The following is a 24,957-nucleotide window of genomic DNA, read 5'->3' on the forward strand; positions in this document are numbered from 1 at the left end:
CTCCAGGGAACCGCCAGCCATCGGTTCCAGTTTGCTGGAAGAGTGGAAGACCTCGCCCCCCCCCAACTTCCGTGCACCTAGACAGTGGACCCGGGCAGAGCCCCTCAGCTCAGATCTCCAGCAGACAGAAAGAGCCCTCAGCCCCTGAACGATCCAGTTTGGGGGGAAAGGGGATTCCCCCAAAGGGGAGGAGACAACTCCTGGGTGGGAGAGGCTCCTCCCCTCCTCCCTAGGGTAGCAGGCAGGGTGTGGGGGGTGTGCCACCTTCCCCAGGTAGGTCCTCCCTCTCCCCCACCTCCTCCTCCTCCGGCTCCTCTTCCTCGGGGGACTCAGTTTCCCGCTCCAGCTTGGGAGGCTCCCCCAGGCACTGGAAGAGTCACAGAGGATGAGACCCGTCACCCACCTGTGAAGAGGGGAATCCCTGCAACCTCAGACTTCTGTACCAGGTGGTTTCCTCCCGCGGCGGCCGGGGGAACCTTGGAGGCAGGTTAGTGCTTTCTTGCAGCTTTCTCTCTGTGGTCTTTACGCACCAGTAGGTATGGGGAGCTGACATGGTGGATCTTGGGGTTCATTCCTATGGAAGGCAGAGTCCCCTGGGAAATGTCTTCTGATGGAGCTTCTGCACTGAAACCCACATGTTGTTGCAGAAACTCTGAGAAACGGGCTTTTTAGATTTTGGAGACCAAAGGGATGGGTCATTTGCAGTTCCTAGAGAAGTGGATGCTCTGTACTGAGAACAGACAACAGGTGCGTTTTCAGGACGCCATGGTAACTGTAGTAATGCAGGCACAGCCAGAACCCCACTGCACTGTCCGTCTTCGGGTCTTGTCCTCCGCTGAGTGGACCTGCTGTAAAGTCACGGGGGCATCTTGTGTCTTGTCTAGGGCATGGCCTCGTCAGCTTACTGGGTAGCAAAGGTCTTCCTTCCAGTCTGTTACACTGACAGTTTGCCTGACTGTCAGTCTGTCCCCACCCACTCTCTCTAGCTTGGCTACCCAGGAGGCCCTTCTGACATCCCTGCTTCAGGCTGGATATGTGCCATCCAAAGGGAAATGTGAGTCCACATGTCCCGAGGTGAGAAAAACTGTCTAGGCTAGTGCACACTGGTGGGCTGAAGTCTTCCTAGACGCTGGCTCTGCCCTCCGGAAAAATGAGAATGTGGTTAGGAGGCAGACAGTGTTTCCTAGTCTCTTCCACACCTCGTCTGCATGAGGTCTGACCTCCGTGGAGTTTTTTAGCGTTTGCTTCCAGGAACACATCTACTGGTGTCATTATCTCTCTTCCTGTCCTCTTGTTTAGTTCCGGGTCCCAGGAACCTTGTGGTGAAAATTTTCATCCTACCTTAAGGACGCATCAAAATCCAGACTCTTTAGAAAAAGCAGGAGAAAAGGCACCAAGAAATTTCCCTGGTGGAGCCGGGGCTGGGTCTGTAGTGGAGCTCTGAGTTTTCACCCGGGGTCACTACCTGCGGGCCTGCTCTCCGGTCTGGTCAATGGACCATGCCTCATCTTCTGGATGGGGTTTCTTCCCCTGGGGTTTCAGTGTCTGCCTCCCTAGGTGGGCCATGGACAGATTGCTCAAGTCTCAGCCCGTCCACTTGATCCTGGAGGTTTCTGTAGTGGTGGTGTGTGAAACAGGGCTGTGGTCCACGGGTTCAGTGGCTGTGCCGTAGAATGAAGTACACGTTTCTCAGTGGAAATGAATGCGGCTTAGTGTCTGTGCTTTAAGTATGTACATGGAGAAGGGTACACTGGTGTTTTCAGACTGCTCTCTGATCCCTTAGGATCATTTCTGGCAGGCATGTAGAAGCAGGTGACCCTCTGCTAGGACCTAGAAGAGGTGAGGGTGCAGATGACCAGTGGGACCAGCTTAGCCGTCCCCTCCCCCACCTGCGGGAATTCTCAGGGCCCCCTCTTGGCAGTCATCCCCGGCAGCCCTTTCTCTGTTTGGGCCTGTTTCTTCCGGGACAGGTAGGAGAGCTTCATCCTGGTTGCCTCCAGTCTTAAAAAAAAATGGGAATCCTTCACTTCGATGTCGCGAACTGCTTCTCCCGCTTTTGAAAAACAGATGTCTCTGGTGTAGCAGTGGCCTGTTTCTTACACAGCCCTTTGCCAGATGCTGGAGTGCCACTTGTGAATGGCTCAGTGTGCACTGTCCTGTCGCTGCCCCAGGCAGACCCACTGGCTCCGCTGGGACAGGACTCAGTGTGGAGCTGGCCGGGTTAACTGTGATTTGGAGTGTTCTGTTTTCCAGACTGTATCTTATGACTGCATCTAAACCCCCTGGAAAGGCAGGGGATGATATTTCCCCCATCCCTTCATCCTTGGAGGTTTCCCGATCTTATATTAATAGGTACTGGGTTGATATGAACTGGAAGGAGACGTTTGAAATCCAGACGTCCTGACAGACTTGGAGATTTGACACCCTGCACCTTTGACATTTCTAATGCTGCTTCTACCATCTGCTATAATGTTTGGCATCCTCTTTTCTTTTTAAAACATGACATGTATTATATATATATATATATGTATGTATTTTCTCTGCATGTATGCACACCAGAGGAGGGGATCATCCCATGGGGACTAGTTACAGGTAGATGTGAGCCACCATGTGGGTGCTGGGAATTGAACTCAGGTCCTCAGGAAGAGCAGCCAGTGTTCTTAACTGCTGAGCGGTCTCTCCAGCCCCTAGTGTTCTTTTTTCATTAAAACACTCCAGTGCTGCCAGGCGGTGGTGGCGCATGCCTTTAATCTCAGCACTCTGGCGGCAGAGCCAGGCGGATTTCTGTGAGTTCGAGGCCAGCCTGGGCTACAGAGCGAGATCCAGGACAGCCACCAGAGAAACCCTGTCTCTAAAAACTAAAACCAAAACAAAACAGAAAAACACTTCAGTGCTTGGAGAACTTTGGGCGGCATGTGCATGTTAAACACACTGAGCCATGTATACAAGCCTACTGATACTCTTTTTTTTCCCTTTATTCAAAAATAAAGGTTCACTTACTAAGTGCTTTAAGCATATTAAGAAATATTAGATAATCTTCACGGACAACTCTTTAGGAACAGTTAACCTTTATTTAAAAGAATTTTAAGCTGGGTGGTGGTGGGACACACCTTTAATCCCAGCGCTGGATGCAGAGGCAGGTGGATTTCTGAGTTTGAGGACATCCTGGACAACAGAGTTAGTTCCAGGACATCTGTGTAGCCAGTATAGCCAGGGCTACCCGGAGAAACCCCATCTTGAGAAACCAAAAAAAAAAAAACAAAAACTTTTCAGATTTGTGTGTGTGTGTGTGTGTGTGTGTGTGTGTGTGTGTGTGTGTGTATGTGTATGAGAGAGAGAGAGACAGTGTCTCTATGAAGCGGTGACTGACCTTGAGTTTACTGTGCAGCTCAGGCCGCCTCAAACTCATGCCAATCCTCCTGCTTCTTCCTCCCAGAGTGCTAGGACTACAAGCTTGAGTTACTGTATCTAACTTTTTAGAATTTTTAATTTTATTTTACAGAGCTAGAAATTAAGATACAGAGACATTAAGTGACTTGTCTATCAAAGCTGGGCTTGAAACTCGGGCAGCGTGGCTGATCACAAGATACACTCTATCACTGCCCTATTAGCTTTGGCATTATTTACAGCCCAGGAAGTTATCCCTCCTGGGAACTTGACTTGGGGACCACGTGGAGAATGGTTACTAGCTGTTTGGGTAGATTGGGCATAAACAGTGCAGGATCTTGTGGCTCTTACGGGTCCCATACCTTCGACCTTCCGTTCCCCAAGAAGCCTTTCTGTTTGCCTTGTCCCAGCACTGAAGTCTTCGTTAGCTGTCCCGTGGATGTGAAGGAGCCTGCCCTTTGGCCGCCTTTCCCAGATTCTGTGTGTATTTCCTTTCAGTCTTCCAGCATGCCGAGGAGAAGAATGTGGCCTGACTCGGGTTCTGCCTGAGCCCAGTGGCACGAGGCCCACCTGGAGAGAGGTCTGGGTAACTAGGTTGGCTGGCCTGAGAAATGGAACCACCTCTTGTTAGCTTTTCTAATAATAGCCTGGACATTAGCCTTGTGCCATTATTTTGGGGAGTGTGGAATGTGTGGCAGCTCCGAGCTCATTAGCTTCATCCCTGTCCCTCCAGGGATGAAGCCTTGGTAGGGGCTATGACTTCATTTCTTTTACTGGAGGGGGAAACTGAGGCATCAAGACTTCATCAGGGCGTGAGGGATGGCTAGGGGCACTTAGTGAGTCAGTGTTGGGGTTGGGAATAGGATGGAGGAAGCCCAGTCAGTCTTCACTACCCTTTATGAATGGGGAAGTGAGGGGGTAAGGAAGTGGGCCAGGCTAGCAGAGTGCCGGGAGACCAGGAGGACCCGGCCCGTGAGCTTCGTGGAGTTAATGCTGGAATGCACCCAGAGCTGAGGTTTGCATTTGGAGGGAGGGCTTCCTGGGAGGGTAGAGGAGAAAGGCACCTAACCTCAGGGTCCTACTGTGTGGGGGAAGGGAGGGAAGGGCTCAGGACAGCTAGAAAGAGCTAGAAGAGCTAGATTCCTTTCAGGAATCCCTGGTGTTGGGCATGTGTCAAATGGGTTCTGTAAGGCCTCTACATACTTCAAATCCACCCTTATGCTCTAGGTTGGGGTTGAGAGCATTTCAGAGGAAATAACTGAAATTTTCTGGCTCTAAAGATGAGATTTTCCAGGGTTATTTAGCAGGAGATAATAGGGACTAGGCTGGACTGATGCCCTGTAGACCCAGGGAAGTTAACGCAGGAGGATTGCTTGAGTCCTGAAGTTTGAGACCAGTGTGGACAACAGACTCAAACACACACACACACACACACACACACACACACACACACACACACCCTGGGTCGAGGAGGCCAGTGGCTAATTGACTAGGGAGCAGGGTACTATCTTTCTAGGGATTGAATTGGTCCTTGAGAATTTGCTAATTGGCACGTCACCGATGATCTTAGGACAGACACTGCCCAAGCTCCCTGCTGTAGTCCAGAGGCTGGGATGTTTTGACACAGCAAAAGGTTAGAAGGTGTGTGGCTTCCTGGAGTGATGAGCCAGGGTTTGGGGCACGGTGGTGGTATTAGGGTGAGAAGGTTGGTACTGCTGAGAGCTGAGGCTGAATGGGAGGCTTTCTTGGTACAGGCACTAACGTGGCCCCATTGTTTTTCTCTGCTCAAACAACTCTTGGGGTGCAGTTAGGTCTCTTGCTGCTTAGACCCTTGAGGCCCAGAAGATGTTTCCTTTAGCTTTGTGGACTAGGCGTGTTGATGGTTGGGAGCTCTGGGCCAGGTACATGTGAGCACAGGTTGATTTCAAGGGTGGGACCTGGTCAGGAGGGGAGTGAATGAGAATTCTGACCTGTAGGAGAAAGGGCAAGTGTCTATGGCGAAACCTCAGCTTAGGATGAAACAGGGCGTGAAAGGTGCGTGGTGTGTTCGGGTTAGGAGAGAGGGGTCCTGCTTGAGACAGAGTTTGGGCCTGCCAAGAGTGAGTCTGTGCATCCTCACCCGCGTCTCATCTGGTTGTGCACCTTTTGGCTATGGATTGAGAGAGACATCACCCGCAGAGCAGGGTTCCCACCAGCGTTCTAAGTTCTAAGGGGTAGCCTTGGCTGGTGCAGAGCGCTGTCCTTCTGCGACGGAGCAAGACATGCTAGCTGGCATCTGGCATCTGTGCAGGCACAAACCTGTTAGACAGCCAGTGCTTGGGGGCTCGCTGGCTCCAGCTCCAAGGAAGTGCCGAATGGCTACGTAGAGGTTCCTGTCAGCCTTTGTAGACTCTGCAATACAGCTCCCCCCCATTCTTCACCTTCCTCCACCAACATGTTACTAGCTACACCTCCCTGGTGGTGAGAGCCTAGGCGGTTTGGTTGGCGGCAGGACCGGCAAACATCAGGCGTGGGCGGAATCGTAGCGCTAGGAGTTAGCATGGAGGTGCAGCCTGGCTGGGAAGGAAGGAGGGAGGGGAAGGGCGGGGAAGGGGAGCCAGCTCTTAGCCCCACGGAGGCTATTTTTAGCCAGGCTATCTGATTGTTGCCGGTGTGCACACAGCTGGGTGTCTCCCTGGCTTTGGTGAAGCCCAGCAGGCCTGGGAGGTGGGAGGTCTTTGCTGATGACTTCTTCCTGGTGCTGGTGTCTGTGGGCAGGAGCCTGCTAGGGGGAGCTTTAAAGGTGTGAGGGTAGCTGTGTACTCAGGATCTGTTTCTTCTGTGTGACTTTGTTTGATAATGTATGCCGTGTACATGTTGTGATCTCTGTGTGTGCGCCACTCACTGCCCATTTGTCAATCTTGTATCTTGCTGTTGCCGGGTGTCATCATTTGGTTATTTATCTACCTACCTACCTATCTATCTATCTATCTATCTATCTATCTATCTATTCATTCATTCATTCATTCATTTATTTAATTATCTATCTATCTATCTATCTATCTATCTATTTATTGTGGTGCTGGGGACCGAACCCAGGGTCTCAAGCAAGAACTACACCTTCTGCCCCCTTTTGTTTTTTAATTTCTTTTTTTTTAAGTTATTTTATTTTTTTATGTATATACGTGCATCTATGGTGTGTGTGCCTCATGCTCTAGGAGGCTAGAAGAGGGTGTTGGATTCTCCAGAATTGGAGTTTATAGGTGGTTGTGAGTGTTGGGAACGGATCTCAAATCCTCTGCAAGAGCAACAAGGGCTCTAACCTGAGCTACCTCTTGCCCCTGTCTTTTGTACTTTTTGAGATAGGGTCTCACTAAATTGCCTAGGCTGCCTATGCACTCACCGTGTAGCCCAGGCAAGCCTTGAACTTGTGATCCTGTTGCCTCAGCCTCTGAACAGTTGAGCTTACAGACCTGTGCTCCCAGCCCCCGCTCAGTTGTTAGAGCCTGCACTTGGGATATGTCTAATACACCTTACGTCGGACGTGTGTGTGGCAAAAGACTGCTGCTCTTGTTTCGTACAAAGCATCTTTAGGAGTGTTGATGTGTGCTTCCCTGGTGAGTGCTTGTGTTTGCTCAGACTGCCTTCACATGTGCTATTGCTATGTACTTGTGGATGCTCTAGATAAACATACAAGTGTCATGGAATTGGAGAATGGACTTCAGCTAATTCTACCTGCTAAGTGGGGTTGATTTTCTTCTTCTAACTCATTCTTATATAGAGTTTAAAAATACTGTGTTGTGGGGCTATAAGGAGAATTGAGGGAATAGTTCAGTTTTTGTGGGGTGTGGTATCTGATCCTGCGTGAAGGGAGAGGCCTTGTGGTCACACTCTCCAATAAGATGTGGGGTCTGAAGCACTCTGTCATCTGGTGGGTGGCCGGTGGTACTTGCACTTGGGATCATGGTCATCTCAGGAGCAGGCTCTCCAGTGGGAATTAAAATGGGAAGAAACTGCTTGCCGTATATATTGGACATGGAGTGGTTCTTGCCCCAGTAGACGGGGAGTTCATCGGCCTTCCTCCCACTTGGTCCTCTTCCTTGCAGAACCCACAAGTACTATGGCCTCTGACCTAGAGAGCAGCCTCACCTCCATAGACTGGCTGCCCCAGCTGACTCTCCGAGCTAGCATTGAGAAGCTTGGGAGCGCTTCTCAGGCTGGGCCTCCAGGGGGCAGCCGAAAGTGTTCCCCAGGCTCTCCCACGGATCCGAACGCCACCCTCAGCAAAGATGAGGCAGCAGTCCACCAAGACGGCAAGCCGCGATACAGCTACGCCACCCTCATCACCTACGCCATCAACTCTTCTCCAGCCAAGAAGATGACCCTCAGTGAGATCTACCGCTGGATCTGCGATAACTTCCCCTACTACAAGAACGCTGGCATAGGCTGGAAGGTGGGACTGTTTCTGTGTCGGTTTATCCTTAGCTGCTAGCAGCCTTCTGTACTTTTGTGTCTTCCTGTGACCTGTCTCAGGGGTGTGTAAACTCAAGGTCTCCTCTCTTCCACCTCTGCTTTGATTTACTTTAGCATTAAACAACTTCTTCACAAGCTTTATCATGGAAACACTGGGGATGCCAGCCATTAAGTGTAGTTATGGGGTCACAGGTGATGTTGGTGACCACACCCTCTTACTGTCTGGTTCCCACAAAGGGCAGTCTTTGATTTCTTATCACCCTGCAATGTTCAACTCATTGAGCAAGGCAAGGCATGACTCCTCCTTGGGTAGGAAACTTGTTAAATTTCTGTAGATTCCTTGACATCATCTTTTGAAATATTGTATATATTAAGAAAAAGAGAACAACCAGGTCCAGATTTGCAAAAATAATGGAAAGAAGTTTGATATTAAACTATATATTTTTCAGCCAGGTTTAGTCACATAGACCTTTCTTTTTTTTTTTTTTTTTAAGATTTATTTATTATATATACAGTGTTTCGTCTGCCAGTTTGTCTGAAGGCCAGAAGAGGGCGCCAGATCTCATTACAGATGGTTGTGAGCCACCATGTGGGTGCTGGGAATTGAGCCCAGGTCCTCTGGAAGAGCAGCCAGTGCTCTTAACCTCTGAGCCATCTCTCCAGCCCTAGTCACATATATCTTTAATCCCAGCACTTTGGAAGCATAGGTGGGTGGATCTCTGAGTTCAAGACCAGTCTGGTCTACATGGCAAGTTCCAGTCCAGCCAGGGCTACATGGTGAGACCCACCTCCAACCCATAAAGAAGAAACAGATGGAGGAAGAAGAGGAGGAGGAGGAGGAAGAAGAACCCAAACAACGATAAGAAAAGCCCCCAAAGATGTATTTATTTTGTGACAAGGACTCCTGTGGCTCAGGCTGGCCTGGAACTCACGATGTAGCTGCAGCTGACCTTGAACTACTGATTCTCCTGTCTTGACCTCCCAGTATTGGGTGCCAGGCTTTCTTGTAATCATTTGGAGCAGCAGCTCATTTGCCAGTTGTTGAGTGGGAGTGGGGATTAAGTGTGGTTTTCTCACTCTATAAATCACCAGTCCACTCACAAACCAGATGATGGATTGAGGCTGTTGGAAGCAGCACTCTATCTCCCCTCGGTAAATGTGTCCCCGCTAGGCTACAGCTTTCAACGGACCAACCTACATACTTGGGCCTCTCCTTTTCTCCAAATTTGGTCATTCTGAGTGTTATTGAGAAAACAGAGCTGATCTGTGCTGTTGTTTTTTAAAGTCTTTGTGTGTGTGTGTGTGTGTGTGTGTGTGTGTACACATGTTTTGTGTGTTAGTGAGGGTACAAGAGGGCCATAGTGTTGGGGGGGTTGGGGATTTAGCTCAGTGGTAGAGCACTTGCCTAGCAAGTGCAAGGCCCTGGGTTCGGTCCTCAGCTCTGGAAAAAAAAAGGAGGGCTATAGTGTTGGGTGCCACAGCACATGTGGAGGTCAGCAGACAACCTTGGGTGCTGGTCCTTGCCTTCTGTCTTGTTTGAGGTAGGGTCTTGGTTGTTAACATTGTGTGTAGCAGGCTGGATGGCCTGTGAACCCATGAGCACTATCTCTGCCTCCCATTTGCTGTAGGGCAACAGTGTTCCCTGTGTAGCTGCGGTATTACAGAACACCCTACTGCTCCTGGCTCTATGTGGGTCCTGGGGATTCACATCAGTCCTCATACTTGTGAGTTTACTCAGGAGGCCATATCCCCACTGAATGATTTTGGCCTTGTTATAATATATATATATATATATATATATATATATATATATATATAAGCAGTATAAAAATACTGCTCTTTTGCTTTTCATAGGGAATTGAGAAGTGAGGTAGATATGAATTTGAGTTGTTTATTTGTTGGTGTGTGTGTGTTTATGATGTGTGTGCAAGTGTGAGTGCATGCATACTATGTGTGGCTATGGAGTTTAGAGGACAGCCTGGGGTATGATCCTCATCTTCCCCCTGGTTTCAGGCAGGATCCCTATTGTTCACTGCTTTATGCCAGACTGGCTAGTGTGATCTTCCAGGTGTTCTTTTTTTGGCCCTTTTTATTGTTGTTGTTTGTGTTACGCTCTTTATCCACTGAACCATCTCCCCACCATCTCCCCAGCTCCTACTTACAATTTATTATTATTGTTGTGTGTATGTGTACATGGTGTGTATCTGCATGTACATGTGTGTGTATGTGGAAGTCAGAGGATAACTTTGTAGAATTGATTCTCTCCCTTCCATCTGAATGTGGATTTCAGGGATCAGGTCCCCCAGGGTGAATCATCAGCTCGTCAGTACCTGTCCTCCCATGGTCTCACTCACTGTGTAAACCAGAGTAGTGTAAGATTCATAGAGATTCACTGGTCTCTTCCTCCTGAGAGCTGGGCTTACTAAAGGCACCTCTGCCTGGCTCATTTTTTGAGAGATGGTCTTTTTATGCACTTCTGGTTGCCCTGGAACTCATGCGACTCTAGACCAGGCTGGCTGCCAGCTTGTGGCCACTCTGCTGCCCGTGTCTCCCGAGTGCTGGGCTTACAGGTGTGGGCCCCCATGCCTGCTATTTTGTTGTTCGTTTTCTGAGACAGTGTCTTACTATGTAACCCCGGCTGTCCTGGAGCTCGCTGTCATGAGGCTAGGCTTGACCTCAGCGACCCTCCTGGCTTGAGGCATTTGTAACCCATTGTCACTTTGGGAGGCTGGAGAACTACAAACTCTCAGGAGCACCTGGTCGCCATCCCCTTGCCGCTGGTTAATTCGGTGACTGTCCTGTCACCCCTGCTGTCTGGGTGCTGCTCCCTCCAGCAATGCAGTGAAGAGGCTGAATGCGGGACTCCACTGGGTGCTCTTCCGTGTCCCTTTGGAAAACACCGTGGTTTGCCCAATGCTTGACCTAACTTGCTTCTTTGCTTCCCCAGAATTCCATTCGACACAACCTTTCTCTTAACAAGTGCTTCCGGAAGGTGCCCAGACCTCGGGATGACCCTGGGAAGGTGAGACACGGGGAATGGAAGGAGAAGGAAGGAGAGTGAGGCAGCTGACACTCAGAGTCCTGTGGCTGTTCTAATTACCTAGAGGAGGAAACCATGCTAATTTTCAAAGCATCTCTGTTTTTCCTCAAAGGAAGAACATGGTTGCCAAGCTTCTGGTTCCTCATGAGAATGGGTGACTAAGGAAGACGATGAAATCTTTTTGTTTTTAATAGGGATGTTTATGATAGACTTGATTTTGAGGTTCTCTTCCCTCTTCCTTCCTTTCTCTCCCTCCCCCCTTCATTTCTTCCTTATTTTCTTTCTTTCTTCCCATATTTTGAGACAGTCTTACTGTCTAGGCCTGGAACTTAATATGTAGACCTGGCTAGCCCCCAACTCAGAGATTTGAGTGGTGAGATTAAAGGCATATATCAAGATGGGCATGGTGTTGCACACGGTTATCCCAGCACTCAGGAGGCAGAGACAGGTGGATGTCTCTGAGTTCAAGGCCAACCTGGTCTACATAGAGAGTTTCAGGATAGCCAGGGTCTAGCAGAGAGACTCTATTGTAAAAACAACAAACAAACAAATAGCAAAGGCATGCACCACCATGCCCAGCCTCCTTTATTCCTTTTGAACTGGTCTCACTCTGTGCCCAGGCTGGTGAGGCCTTTCTGAGTGACACTGGTTCCTACATGTAAAATGTTGGCTTACTCACTTCTTTTTTTTTTTTTTGAGACAAGGTCTCACTGTGTAGCCCAGGCTGGCCTTGAACTTGCCATCCTCCTGCCTTAGTCTCTTCTGAGTGTGTGCCAGCATACCCAGTTTGCTTACTAACTTTTTGGAAGGTCTTCTATGTATAGTCTTCAGGTTTTACCTTCCAAAGGGAGGAGGGGGCACGTCATTCTCCCCACTTGACCGATGCTAAGACCCACTGGACTTTTGCCTCAGGTCGTAAGGGAAAAAGGGCTTTCTGGCCATTGCAGCTCTCTGACATAATTACCACTGCTCGTCTGCCCGGTCGGGACGTTTGCAGCTAGTGTTCGGACTGCTCAGTGACCTTGGGGACAGATTCGTTCCTCACAGTTCCCAGCTCCCGAGGATTCTGTCTGGATGCCCAGCCCCACTTCTTCCCGTCTCCTTCCCTTGCCTTGTCTTCTGCTTGGCCTCACTTCCTTCTTCCTCTCTTCTGTTCTGCACTGGGGACTCCAATCTGAGGCGTTGTCCATGCTAGGCAAGCATTCTACCACCAGCTGTATTCCCCAGCCCCGCCCGCTTTCAGCGTGGCTGCTGTGAGAAACTGCCTGAGCATTTGTTTCCAACGGGAACATCTATAGGTAATGCTTTTCTTCTCCATGGGGTTGGCTTCCCCTTCCAGGGCTCTTACTGGACAATTGACACCTGCCCTGACATTTCCCGGAAGAGAAGACACCCTCCAGATGATGACGTAAGTTCTCTCCTCTTGGGGACATCCCTGTCTTGGATTTTAGTCCTTTCTGTGGTAAATGTGGGTTAATACCAGCAAAGGGGAGACAAGAGCATGGGCTTCGGGTGGGCTTCACTCCTGCATATGGCTTTCTTCCTTTCATACTTCTCAGCTATCCCAAGACTCTCCAGAACAGGAGGCCAGCAAGAGCCCCCGGGGAGGTGTTCCAGGGAGTGGAGAAACCTCGCTGCCTCATGAGGGGAATCCTCAGATGTCACTGCAGAGCCCTTCCTCCATGGCCAGCTACAGCCAGGTAGGACACAGGGGCCACGGGCACAGGGCGACTGATGGATGGTTGAGTGGGTTCGGATACCGCTCTGTTCAGTTACATGGTAAGGACCTGTGATATACTAGGCAGGTAGATTGGGAAAGAGAAAAAACACAAAAGAGGGAAACCCAGCCAGAAGGGAGGAGAGGGAGCCGGACGGAAGAGACAAAGGGGTGGCAGAATTTTGAGCAAATCAGGAGAGTACGTGGTGAGAAGAGCATAAGCCAAGAAAGCCACAGCTGGGACAGGAAGCCGGGAGGCCCCTGGGGAGGGTCCTGGGGAAGGGGTGGGGAGTGTTAGTAAGGAGGCCGGATTTAAGACGTGAGCCAGCCAGGAAGAGCTGGTGATGCCGTGCGTGCCGTTGGTCAGCTGGAGAGGGTGACGGGGACAGGCCTGAGAGCCTGGTGGCCTTTGGAGGGTTGACGGAGCTCACCGTCCTTACCCGTCCTTGCCTGTTTTGGTAGGGCCCAGGGCCTGTGGATGGCGGAGCGGTGGCATCGGGGGCTCCAGGCCGAGAAAGCACAGACGGGGCCCCTCCCCTCTACAATACCAACCACGACTTCAAGTTCTCCTACTCAGAGATCAACTTTCAGGACCTAAGCTGGTCCTTCCGCAACCTCTACAAGTCCATGCTGGAGCGGTCCTCCTCCCAGCACGGTGAGTCCGCATCGAGGACGGGCAGGTGACATCCTGAGAGCTCCTTTCTTGCTTTCCTCTTTTTCTTTGACACAAGGTCTTTCTGTGTAGTCCTGGCTGGTCTGGAACACTCTGTAGCCCAGGCTGGCCTCGAACTCACAGAGATCTGCCTGGCTCTGCCTCCCGAGTGCCGGGATTAAAGGCTCTTTATATTGTCAAATAAGTGGTAACATTCTCTTCTCTTCCAATTTTCTTTCTTTTTGGTTTTTTTAATTACATTTTAGCACGCACGCATGTGTGTGTTGTGTGTTGTGTGTGTGTGTGTGTGTGTGTGTGTGTGTGTGTGCACTGCACATGCCACGGCACACATGTGGTCAGAAGACAACTTGTGGGAGTCAGTTCTCTCTGTATACCATATAGGTCCCAGGGATCAAACTTGGGTTTGGCAGTAAATGCGTTTACCTGAATATGCCATCTTGCCAGCCCCCAGTTTCTTGTTTTAATATGGACTGGTCACTGCTCAGAGGAAACAGGACTAAACTGGTGCCAGACAGCGGATTCAGGGGCCACCAGGTCATTATCTTCACAAACTGAATTGGAGGGCCATCCAAAGGCAGCGGTTTCCCCCACACGCCTTGCCCCAGTGCTGGGGATCTGACTGACCCCGGGCCTTGTGTGTGTTATGAGTGCTCTACCGCTGTGCCACACCTCTCTTTCTGGGGTAGAGATTTCATGGCTGTGAGCCAGTCATTCAGAGCATGACCACTAGGGGACAGTAGTAGTGTTCTCTCCCCAAGAATCCTGCTTTATTATAAATAACTTACTTTTCTTTTTCAGTTAGTAAGTTAGATTGAAACAGAATGGCAGATACCCCAGGCTGGCCTTGAGCTTGAGACAATGTAGCCAAGGGTGACTTTGAACTTCTGATCCTTCTTCTCTCACCTGAGTGTTGGGATTACAGGTGTGCTTTGTTATACCTGGTTTACGTGCTATGGTTGGAACCAGGGCTCAGTATAATCAGAGCAAGTACTGAGCTATGACTGAGGCTGCCAACTGAACCCCACCTCCAGTTCCTAGTGCTTTATTATTATGATTTTTTTCCCTTTGAGACAAGTCTCACTATGCAAGTTATCTGTCCTGAACCCCACTCTGTAGACCAGGCTGGCCTCAAACTCACTGAGATCCACCTGCCTCTGCCTCCCGAGTGCTGGGATTAAAGGCATGTGTCACCATGGCCCAGCATTGTTATTTTTTTATTGTAAAATATATCAAACAGATACCAAAGTAGAGTGGATAAATAACAAACGCCTGGTTTCCATCACTTAACTTTATTTTGTTAAGCTCATTTTGTTTGCCACTGAGCTTGTTTTGAAGTGGAAATAGTTGCGTGACTTTCCTAGACATCGCTTCCCCTGTAAATTCAGCTTCAGTGTGCACCGCTAAGCGATGAGGACCTCTCCTTTAGTTTTCCAGCACACCGTTACCGTAACTCCTAACACAGCACGTGGAACTTCTCAGCAGCCCCTGAGATCGTGCCCATGTGCAAATTTCTAGTTATTGAGTGAGAACTACTTTAAGTCCCTATTGGGTGGCCTCCTGAGAGATGGTGTGGCTCTGTGCTCTGTGATGGTTAGATCTGTACAGCCTCCTAGTTTGCTTTTTTATTGCTGTGGTAAAGACCATGGCTGAAGGATACCTCGAGAGGAGAGGCAGGCTGGAACTGAAGCAGAGGCCATGGCGGAATGCTGCTTACTGACTTACTCCCCATGGCTCGCTTAGCCTGCTCTCTTTCCTTTTTCTTCTTGAGACAGGGTTTCTTTATGTAGCCCTGACTCTCTTAGAATTTACTATGTAGATCAGGCTGGCCTGGAACTCACAGAGATCTGCCTGCCTCCACCTCTTGAGTGTTGGGATTAAAGGTGGGTGCCACCATGCCCAGCTTCAGCTTGCTTTCTTAACCACCTGCCCAGGGATGGCACTGCCCACAGTGGTCAGGGCCCTCCCACTTCAATCATTAATCAAGAAAATGACCCACAGACTTGCCTACACGTCCAGTCTGATGGAGGCATTTTCTCAATTGATGTTCCTTCTTTCCAGATGACCCTAGCTTGTGTAAAGTTGACACACACATACACACACACACACACACACACACACACTCACACACAATTGCACACACATGCACATGTTTTTGCATTTATTTGTGTTTGCGTTTGAATGTTCAACTGTGTGTGAGTGTGTGTCTGTGTGTGTATGTGTCTGTCTGTCTGTGTGAATGTGTAAATGTATATGCCTGTGTAGGTTTGAGATCAGTATCAAGGGTTTTCTTTAGCTGTTTTCCACCTTATACATTGAGGCAAGGTTGCTCACTTGAACCTAGGGCTTGCCCACTAGGTAGGTCTAGCTAGCCACCTTGCTCGGGAACCCTCACTCTCTCTGCCCCAGTACTGGGATTACAGGTGGCAGGTCACCCACACAGCACTTTCATAGGTGTTGGGGATCCGACCCCTGCTGCTTACAATTGCACACCAAGCACTTCTCCCAGCCGAGCTGTCTTTCCAGGTGGGCTGAGAGCTCAGGCCTTCGCATCTGTTTGGTAGTTCATTGTAGGCAGCATGGGCTAGACAGAAGAGTGGGGGGTAGGGTGGGGGCATGAGGGCCTCAGTCACACTACCTCTTTTGTCTGAGGTCTGTCATCTCAGCTGAGAGAAAACAGCATTGGCTGAGGCCTTTCAGAACCTGCTTATCCATCGTGAGCTTCTCCTCCTCCACCCCTTTCCTCTCTGCTCCTTCCTCCTCCCAGGCCTCCTCTGCCACCCTCCTTTCCTGCTCCCTTCTCTCCCTTCTCCTTCCTTCCTTCTTTCTTTTTTGGTTTTTCGAGACAGGGTTTCTCTGTAGCTTTGGAGCCTGTCCTGGAACTCACTCTGTAGACCAGGCTGGCCTCGAACTCACAGAGATCCACCTGCCTCTGTCTCCCGAGTGCTGGGATTAAAGATGTGCGCCACCACCTCGCAGCCCGAAAACAAAATTTGAGAAAAGTATTTCATAATGTTTTAAGAAACTTCATGGTTGGAGAGATGGTTTAGTGGTTGAGAGTTTACGGCTTTGTGTTGGCTTATTCTTTGCATCCTGAGCTGCTGTTGGCCTGGGGCTGCGGCTGGATCCTCCTCTAAGTTAGCCCTTCCTTGCCCAGTTGGCTTGAGAAATCAGTCAGTCTGTGTGCTGTTTCCCGTGCAAGCGGCATTTCCTGGTTGTGAAGACAGCAGGCAGAATGGAGAGGGCTGCAGAGACCATCAGGAGGAGCAGACTGGGCTTGCTTGATAGCTTTGTTTTAGTTATAATTTAATTTTTAAATTTCTTCTGCTATGTGACTTCCTTTGAAACTGATTCCAGCCCTATATCTAAATCCCCTAAAAGGAGCATGAAAGGTCACCGATGAGGTTTTTAAAGTTTTTTATTAACGTTCCCGTGGTCACCAGTGGGCCAAAGCATTCCTCTTATTTAACTGCTTTTCCGGTCTGTTATCTATAGGAGGGACACAGGGTCCTTGCGGTCACAGAATATGCTCTTGTCCTCTCAACTCTTTCTGCCTGAGCTCGTTCATCCCGAGAGATGTCATTCAGTGAAACTGTGTAGCTCATATCACTTACCGATGTCCTCCTCCCCCTGCAGGGTTTTCCTCACTCCTGGGAGACATGCCGCCTTCTAACAACTACTACATGTATCAGCAGACACCACCTCAGCAGCCGCCGCAGCCGCAGCAGCCGCCGCCGCCGCAGCCGCCGCCGCCACCCCAGCAGTCACAGCCCCAGCAGCCCCAGGCACCCACTCAGGGCCCCTCCGCTGTAGGGGGTGCCCCTCCACTGCACACCCCAAGCCCTGATGGTTGTCCGACACCAGGGGGGAAACCAGCTGGAGCGGAAGGCTACGGACCCCCGGGTGTGATGGCCCTGCATCCTCCCCCACTGCAGCACGGAGGTTACCACCCTCATCAGCACCATGCCCACCCCCACCCTGCCCAGCAGCCAGCGCCGCAGCAAGCACAGAGCCAGGCGCCCATCAACAGCTCTGGCTTTGGTGAGCACGGAGGGCACAGAGGAAGCTGGGAGGGGGTGAGTGAGCCGTGCTCCACCGGCGTGGGGGAACCGCGGGTGAAACAGCGAACAGTTGGTCTTTTAGGTTCAGTCTCTTACCCTCTTCCTTCATCTCAGCCGACGGAAATTGCTACATAAAGTTGCTCTGTGCTATGGAGGACTGGGGTTGGGGATTTCGTTGTTTCCCGTTCATATTCATAGATGAATTCGCATTGTTTTGTATATTTGCCTATGAACGGCTGGGGCTAAAAGAACGGGTCACACTGTACCATTCCTGAATCTCCAGTGAGGGCGCGTCCACAGCTCTCTTGGTAATGCAGCTGTTAAGCTGGGTGGGTAGCTGTGAGAAACTGGCATGTGTTGACTGCTCTCTTACACCCTGGCTCACCACCTACCTTTCTCTCCACAGCCTTTCCTCCAGACTGGTGCTCCAGTATTGACTCCTTAAAGGAAAGCTTCAAAATGGTGAACCGGCTTAACTGGTCCAGCATTGAGCAGTCTCAGTTCTCCGGTTAGCACTTTAGGTCCACTTCTGGGGCAGAGAGAGAGGGAGGTGCTAGGACCCAGGAGATGCCCAGATGGGTGTGGGACTGAGAGTCTCATCACTTCTGCATGCTATACAAGAAAGATATAAGTGTTTTCAGATTTGACTCAAATGTTTACCATTGTTCAGATGTTACAGTGCTTTATACCAGTCATGTTTTGTGTGGGCAAGAGGAAAGGCGCTTGGGGATTCAGACTCTGGACCACAGTTTTGTAGTGATGCTTCCTGACAGAGACATAGTGAATTCGTTAAGTCACTTTGAACACTTTTATTCATCAAGGAGATGCAAATTAAAATAAGAATTTGGCAAGGAACAAACAGAATGGAAAATTGAAAGGAACTGTAAAAAGATAAACTCATGGCCTCTGGATGGTCATTTTGGGATTCCCCTTTAAGAAAAAAAAAAAAAACAAGAAAACAAAGTAGTTTCAATTTTGCAAGAAGCATCTTTAGCTAGAGTGAAATGAGTAGGCTTATTTCTAGTCTATTTTATTCTAAAACTGTGAGTACAGAATAACGTTAGAGCAAGCCTTAAAAACTAATTTAAAAGCTGGCACATTTCATGATACTTGTTGTCATATCACATTTCAATATATGCTTACATAAGCAAAGAGGAAAAAGGTATAAGTTGTTACTGTTAGCGCACAACGCTGGTGGTCCAAGGTGAGAGGAAACTGTGCACCGGGGTGGTGTGGTGGTGGCTTTGGTAGCTAGGTGCTCAGGGTTGGCCTGGCTGGTGTTCTCATTTGTAGAGCTGATGGAGAGTCTACGGCAGGCAGAGCAGAAGAACTGGACCCTCGACCAGCATCACATCGCCAACCTGTGTGACTCCCTCAACCACTTCCTCACCCAGACTGGTCACATGCCCCCACAAGGGGCCTCCCATCGGCCGCCTGCCCCTGCCCGCATCCCTGACTCCTGTGCTCTCACCAGTGGCAAAGCGGAGCCATCCATGAACCAAGGTACTACACAAAGCTGCCGAGAAGTGGACTGGGAGGGAAGTGAAGGGTGATGGGAGAGGAGAAATGAGGAAGCGATCTTACAGGCAGTGACCAGGCTGGGTCCTGGGGCTAGTCTGTTGACTGGACATCTGTCGACTCAGTGAGCTGCAGGAGTTCCTGAAGAACCGCAGAAGCAGCAGGCCTGTTCCTTCCCATGCCTTGGTTTGGGAGAGTAAAACTACTAATTAAAAAGGGAGGGAATTTATTTTTATTATTTTTATTTTTTTAAAGATTTATTTATTTATTATGTATACAGAAGAGGGTGCCAGATCTCATTACAGATGGTTGTGAGCCACCATGTGGTTGCTGGGAATTGAACTCAGGACCTCTGGAAGAGTAGTCAGTGCTCTTAACCTCTGAGCCATCTCTCCAGCCATCATCATTATTATTATTATTATTATTATTATTATTATTATTATTATTATTTGGTTTTTCGAGGCAGGGTTTCTCTGTAGCTTTGGAGCTTGTTCTGGACTAGCTCTGTAGACCAGGCTGGCCTCGAACTCACAGAGATCCACCTGCCTCTGCCTCTCGAGTGCTGGGATTACCGGTGTGCACCACCGCCCGGCTGAGGGAATTTATTAAAGAAAGTCCTTGTTCCAAATTGTCTCAGTAATAATCTTCATGGGGGCCAAGGGGAGATCAAGCAGGGGAAAACAGATTGATGATTATGTTTGTCATGTTTCTGGTTTTTCTCAGATCTTTGATATTTCACAGTTCTAAGATCCGTCCCTTCTCACCCTAAGAACTGAGGACTGGTAGCTTCTGTGGAATGCTTCCTGCTTGCAGGAAGAAAGGCAGAGACTGATAGGACAGGGAACGTGTTCTCTCTTCCTGCCTTGTTGACGTCGATAGTCCCCTAGTGAAGTAACTCTTGTTTCACTTTGGCAGTGAACTCTTATGGGCATCCACAAGCCTCCCATCTCTACCCTGGCCCAGCACCAATGTACCCAATCCCCACCCAGGACACAGCAGGATACAGTCGCCCAGGTAAGAGCTAGGAGTGTTTCACTGACAGGCAAGCTTGCCCATCTCTCAGTGTTTTGTTTTCTTTCGGAATCCTCTCTCTCCCTTCTGTCTGCACCTGCTAATGGGTGAGGGCATGGTTCCCAAGGCTAGAGGATGAGACTCTAGGGAGGTGTACATCCTGTGAGACTAAGAAAGGTCGTTTTATTTTATTAAATTTGCTTTGTTTCATAGTGCTGGGAGCGGAGCCAGGACCTCGCTCATACTAGACAAGGGCTTTACTTCCGAGCTACACCACTAACTTGAGATTGCTTTAAAATTGCTCCTGGGACTGGAGAGTTAGCTCAGTGGTCAAGAGCACTAGCTTCTATTCCAGAGGACCTGGGTTTGATTCCCAGCATCCACATGGTTTACATGGCTTACAATGGTCAATGACTCCAGTACCTGGGGATCTGATTCCCTCTTCTGGCCTCTGCTGGCATTGCGTGAATGTGATGCACAGACATACATGCAGGCAAAACACACATACACATACAATAAAATAGTTTTTAAAAATTTAAAAAATTACCTTGTAACTGCAATACTGAAAGGAAGTAAAATTATAAATGTTAGTGAAAGATAGCTGTGAGGGATGTTTATGTCCAACTTTGGAATCAAGATGGAAGACAGGCAAATGAAATGAATGTCTGTTTTCTGGTCACCTGACTATTAGTATCAGGGATCTGGGGGCAAACTATCTTTTTTTTTTTTAATGTTTGTTTTTTTGCAGTATTGGGGTTAAACTCTTGTATGCTGGGCAAGTACTGTACCACTGAGCTGCTCAGCAGGGGATTGAACTGTCTTTGATGGTGGGGAGACATTGAACTCCTGTAGATGGTACACATGAACAGATTTCTCATGTTTAAATGTATTTCAGGAAATTCACTGTTGTCATTTTATTTGATCACAAGTATTTCAGTTTTTTTTTAAAAAGATTTATTTATTTTTATTTATTTATGTATATACTATTCTACCTGCATATATGTCTGCATGCCAGAAGAGGGCACCAGATCTCCGGTAGTTGCTGGGAATTGAACTCAGGACCTCTGGAAGAGCAGCCAGTGCTCTTAACCTCTGAGCCATCTCTCCAGTCCAAGTATTTCAGTGTTTAGGGTGACATCTGTTTCTTTGTCCGTGCTCTGCAACTGTGACTTTCTGTGCTGCTGTTTCATATGATATCACCTTCTTAAGTTATTTTTTCTGTTAGAGTTTACGGCATGTGCTTTGGTGTTTCTGAGGTGTTGCTGAGTGAACAGTCTGTAACAGAAAGAGCCACACATGTCTTTGTGTCCTTCCTGGTGTCATTGGGGAGAACACTCCCCATCTAGACTGATGGACTTGCTTCTCATCCAGCTTCCTTTCTGGTCTGTCTTTCTTCTCGACAGCACATCACATGGTCCCGCGGCCTCCCGTCCCACCTCCTGGTGCCACTGAGGAGATTGCTGATGACTTCGACTGGGACTTGATCACTTAGTGAATCAGAGTGGACATCAGCCCAAGGCCTGGTGGTGAATTCTCGCCGTGGTGGAAGAACAGCCCTCGCCCATCCTCCCCAAACCTGTACATAGATATATAGCTTCTGTCTGTTCTCTGTCAGAGAAGCCACCGCAAGATGCTGCCGAAGATAACCCCTTTCCTTCCTCATTCTCCGGTCCCTCCTAGTTCTTCTGTTATTATTCTAATTATATTATTATTATTATCGGTTATGTACTGCCCAGTACCGACCCTTCACCATGGGCTCTGCCCTCCTTTTTCCTATTTGAAATCTTCCAGATGCAAGATGAGGCCGTGGTAGCTGCAGAGAAAGGTTTCAAATTCTAGTTCCGCTTTCTCTCTGTGAAACGCAATGCTGCTTCTACCTTTCAGCTCTAAACTGTGTTCTGTTCCTGTCTGGGCCTGGATAGGCCTCAGCGAGTGGAGAGTCTAAGACACTGCTTGGCAGCCATGACTTTGCGGGTTTTACTCAATGGTGCTAATTGTGTCCTGAACTCTTCCTGTGTGCACCCAGTCTTTACTTCTTCTGGCAGTCCTCATTCCCCACGAAGGGTGGACTTGGACAGTTGAGTTGAGTAGAAAGCCATGGAGAAGTGATGGGGTATAAATCAGCATGACGTTGGGTGTGTATTGCCGTGTCAGGGCATCCCTGGCTTCCTCCTGCCATGTCAGGGCATCCCTGGCTTCCTCCTGCCGTGTCAGGGCATCCCTGGCTTCCTCCTGCCATGTCAGGGCATCCCTGGCTTCCTCCTGCCATGTCAGGGCATCCCTGGCTTCCTCCTGCCATGCCAGGGCATCCCTGGCTTCCTCCTGCCATGTTAGGGCATCCCTGGCTTCCTCCTGCCATGTTAGGGCATCCCTGGCTTCCTCCTGCCATGCCAGGGCATCCCTGGCTTCCTCCTGCCATGTTAGGGCATCCCTGGCTTCCTCCTGCCGTGTCAGGGCATCCCTGCTTCCTCTTAGCTACTGCTCTCAGGTTAGCTTGTATGGGAGGGCATGAGGACCACTGTTCATCATTGATTCAGCCTCTTGGAAACACTTCCAATTTAAAGCATTTGGCTTTGGAAAAAGAGTTCTTTCTGAGGATTAACTGTGGCCATTACTGCATATATTGTCTTCCATTTTCTTTTCCCAAATGATTTTGTCTTCTGTAGCTGTTTGTCCAGATCACCCCCCCCCCCCCCGTCTTATTTTCTCCCATTTTCTGGCATTCTCGAATGACAAGAGGAAGCCCCTGTCAATCTGAGTCTCTTCACATCCTAGACGCGCTGCGGAAGCCTCTTTCCTGTCAGAGCAGACTCTACCCGTAGACACGGGCAGGGAGCGCTTTCTTGAAATCCCTGTCAGTGGGACTGAAGCTTTTGATTTTGACAGGCCATGAAAATCATAGGAGGCAAGTTAATATGGAGACAGGATGCAGTGGAGGCCAGGGGCGCTTGCTCCAGACATGAGGGTGAGTAACCTCCATTAACAATAAGTGGCCATGACTTATTGCTGCAGAGTTCTTAGTGAGTGTGTTTGTTGAATTTGGCTTATGAGAGGGAAGACCAAGTTACTTCCATTTTCCTGAAATGGACAATATACATAGTTTAGACAAGGCCAGGCTCTTTGTGGTTTCTGATTTTTGTTCATTTTCTTTTCTTTACCCATGATTTCCAAGATACTGGGCTTCCCATCCCGATTTCCTCCTCACCAACCCCTCTCCTTTCTTTAGAAGGGGTTAATTAATGTATGAGATCGGTGAAGTCCAGTGAGGCTAGGTGAAGGGGCAAGACAGGGCAGTTCACTAAAGAGCACTTTATTTCTTTTGAAGCCTTTGTAAGGAAAAAGAGGGGGGCGGGGTATAAGAAAAAAGAAACACCCTACAACACTGTGGGAGATGGTACTGGAGACCATTTGGTGGGGTTGAAGTATGATCAATGTTTCTTACTGGGGAAGGGAGTGTTTCTCTTGAGGGTGGCACATGCCTTTGCCCGGTGCCCAATTAGACATCTCCTTACTCCTTCCTTTCAGGTGTATTCTATGCAGCTTCCCTTTGGTTTTCCTCAACATCTTGCCTTTTCAGAGTAACACCCTCTTTCTAAACACCTTCCTGGTCAGATCTGTATGAGGTTGGGAAGGGTAGGCTGAATCATACTTCTAAATGCCCCTGGCTCCTCCATGTCTTGAGAACTAGTCCCATGAAGGGCCCGGTGGGCAGCCAGAGCAGCTGAAGTATGGGGCTAGGGCCTGAAGACTGGCCTTAGCCCTCCTGGGGTTCCAGCTCTCCCCCACCAGGCTCAGGCTTGCAAAATGGCACCGGACAAACTTGATTCCCTTTGGGCCTCCGTTTCCCATCCCCTCCATGAAGTGGAAAGAAAACTACTTTATTTTGTTGGTCCAGTGTTGCTGGACGTGAAATTTAGTCATTGTTGTTGTCTTGGGTGATGTGTGCAAAATTGTAGGAGTCACTGCCTGTAAGAGGGGATAAGGGGAAAAGCAGAGGAGAAGGACAAAAGGAGAAGTCATTTGATATTGATCCACCTATCCTAGGCTTCCTCTCCTCAACTCCCATGTTTCTGGTTTGGTGAGTTCTTTATACCACCCATAATGCTTTGCATTGGTGCAGGCTGGGAAGAGGGTATATAGGCTCACAACTTGATTTTTTTTTTTTTTTTTGCATGCTTTCTTAATAAAAAAAAAATTAAAAAAAGGGAATGTCTCCAGTTCTTTTTTTTTTTTTTTTTTTTTTTGGGACAGGGTTTCTCTGTGTAGCTTTGCACCTTTCCTGGAACTTGCTTTGGAGACCAGGCTGGCCTCGAACTCACAGAGATCCGCCTGGCTCTGCCTCCCGAGGGCTGGGATTACAGGCGTGCGCCACCACCGCCTGTCTTCCAGTTCTTATCTTATTGGTACTCCTCTCTAATTTCTTTTTGCAGGGTGGGAGAGGAGAAATGTGAAAGCGCTCGGCTCCTGCTGGCACCCTGCTATCTCTCACCCACCCTTGCCGCTGGGGCTGCTTAGCCGACTGACTGTTAGTGAGACCAATGGAAAGAGAATTAGACGTGGGTTTCACAGTCTGTCTTTAAAATGCTATTAAGTGTAGTTACATCTTGTTGGCATTTGGCGGTAGAGCAGGCCCACCAACATGTTTGCATGCTAGTTTAAAGAGTGGACACGAAGGCCCACCCCTAACCAAGAATCTATTTGCATCTGATACCTGCTGAAAAAGGAAAAAACATTTTTCTCTAGGGGAGTGCCATTGTGTATATAAACCACACTCCAGGGCAGGCCCCATGCCCGGAGTCGCTGGCCAACCCAGAACAGACTTCATGTTTTTAATGTGTGCTTTTGTTGTTGTTTATTTGTTTTTGTTCTTTGAGACAGGGTTTCTCTGTGCAATGGTCCTGGCTGTCCTGGAATTCACTTTGGAGACCAGGTTGGCCTTGAACTCACAGAGATCCACCTGCCTCTGCCTCCCAAGTGCTGGGATTAAAGGCCTCTACCACCACCGCCTGACTTTTTTGGTAGTTTTCATCTTATGATTTTCCTTTTTTTTGTTTGTGTGTGTGTTTTGATTTCTGTCTTTTGTTGTTTTTTCCTTTCTATG

General features: G+C 49.0%; 1 protein-coding gene across 1 annotated transcript; it reads left to right on the forward strand.

Annotated features, from left to right (window-relative positions):
• Positions 1 to 431: 431 nt before the first annotated feature.
• On the forward strand, positions 432 to 24,027 carry Foxj2 (forkhead box J2). Its single transcript, XM_036180871.1, has 11 exons — positions 432 to 487; positions 7,473 to 7,819; positions 10,787 to 10,861; positions 12,219 to 12,287; positions 12,439 to 12,579; positions 13,059 to 13,251; positions 16,903 to 17,307; positions 17,734 to 17,835; positions 18,621 to 18,830; positions 19,761 to 19,859; positions 21,260 to 24,027. Exons 2-11 carry the CDS (start codon positions 7,487 to 7,489, stop codon positions 21,346 to 21,348), a joined length of 1,716 nt encoding a protein of 571 aa, XP_036036764.1. The 5' UTR covers positions 432 to 487; positions 7,473 to 7,486; the 3' UTR covers positions 21,349 to 24,027.
• The last annotated feature ends 930 nt before the right edge of the window (positions 24,028 to 24,957 follow it).

The sequence above is a fragment of the Onychomys torridus genome, chromosome 3, assembly GCF_903995425.1.
Source record: "Onychomys torridus chromosome 3, mOncTor1.1, whole genome shotgun sequence".
NCBI classification, from domain to species: domain Eukaryota; kingdom Metazoa; phylum Chordata; class Mammalia; order Rodentia; family Cricetidae; genus Onychomys; species Onychomys torridus.

Excerpts from the sequence above, each read along its gene's own strand:
- Foxj2 (XM_036180871.1), top strand. The coding sequence starts at position 7,487 with ATGGCCTCTGACCTAGAGAGCAGCCTCACCTCCATAGACTGGCTGCCC. Across the intron at positions 12,288-12,438 it reads GACACCCTCCAGATGATGAC|CTATCCCAAGACTCTCCAGA; the intron begins GTAAGTTCTCTC and ends CATACTTCTCAG. Across the intron at positions 17,836-18,620 it reads TGAGCAGTCTCAGTTCTCCG|AGCTGATGGAGAGTCTACGG; the intron begins GTTAGCACTTTA and ends TCTCATTTGTAG.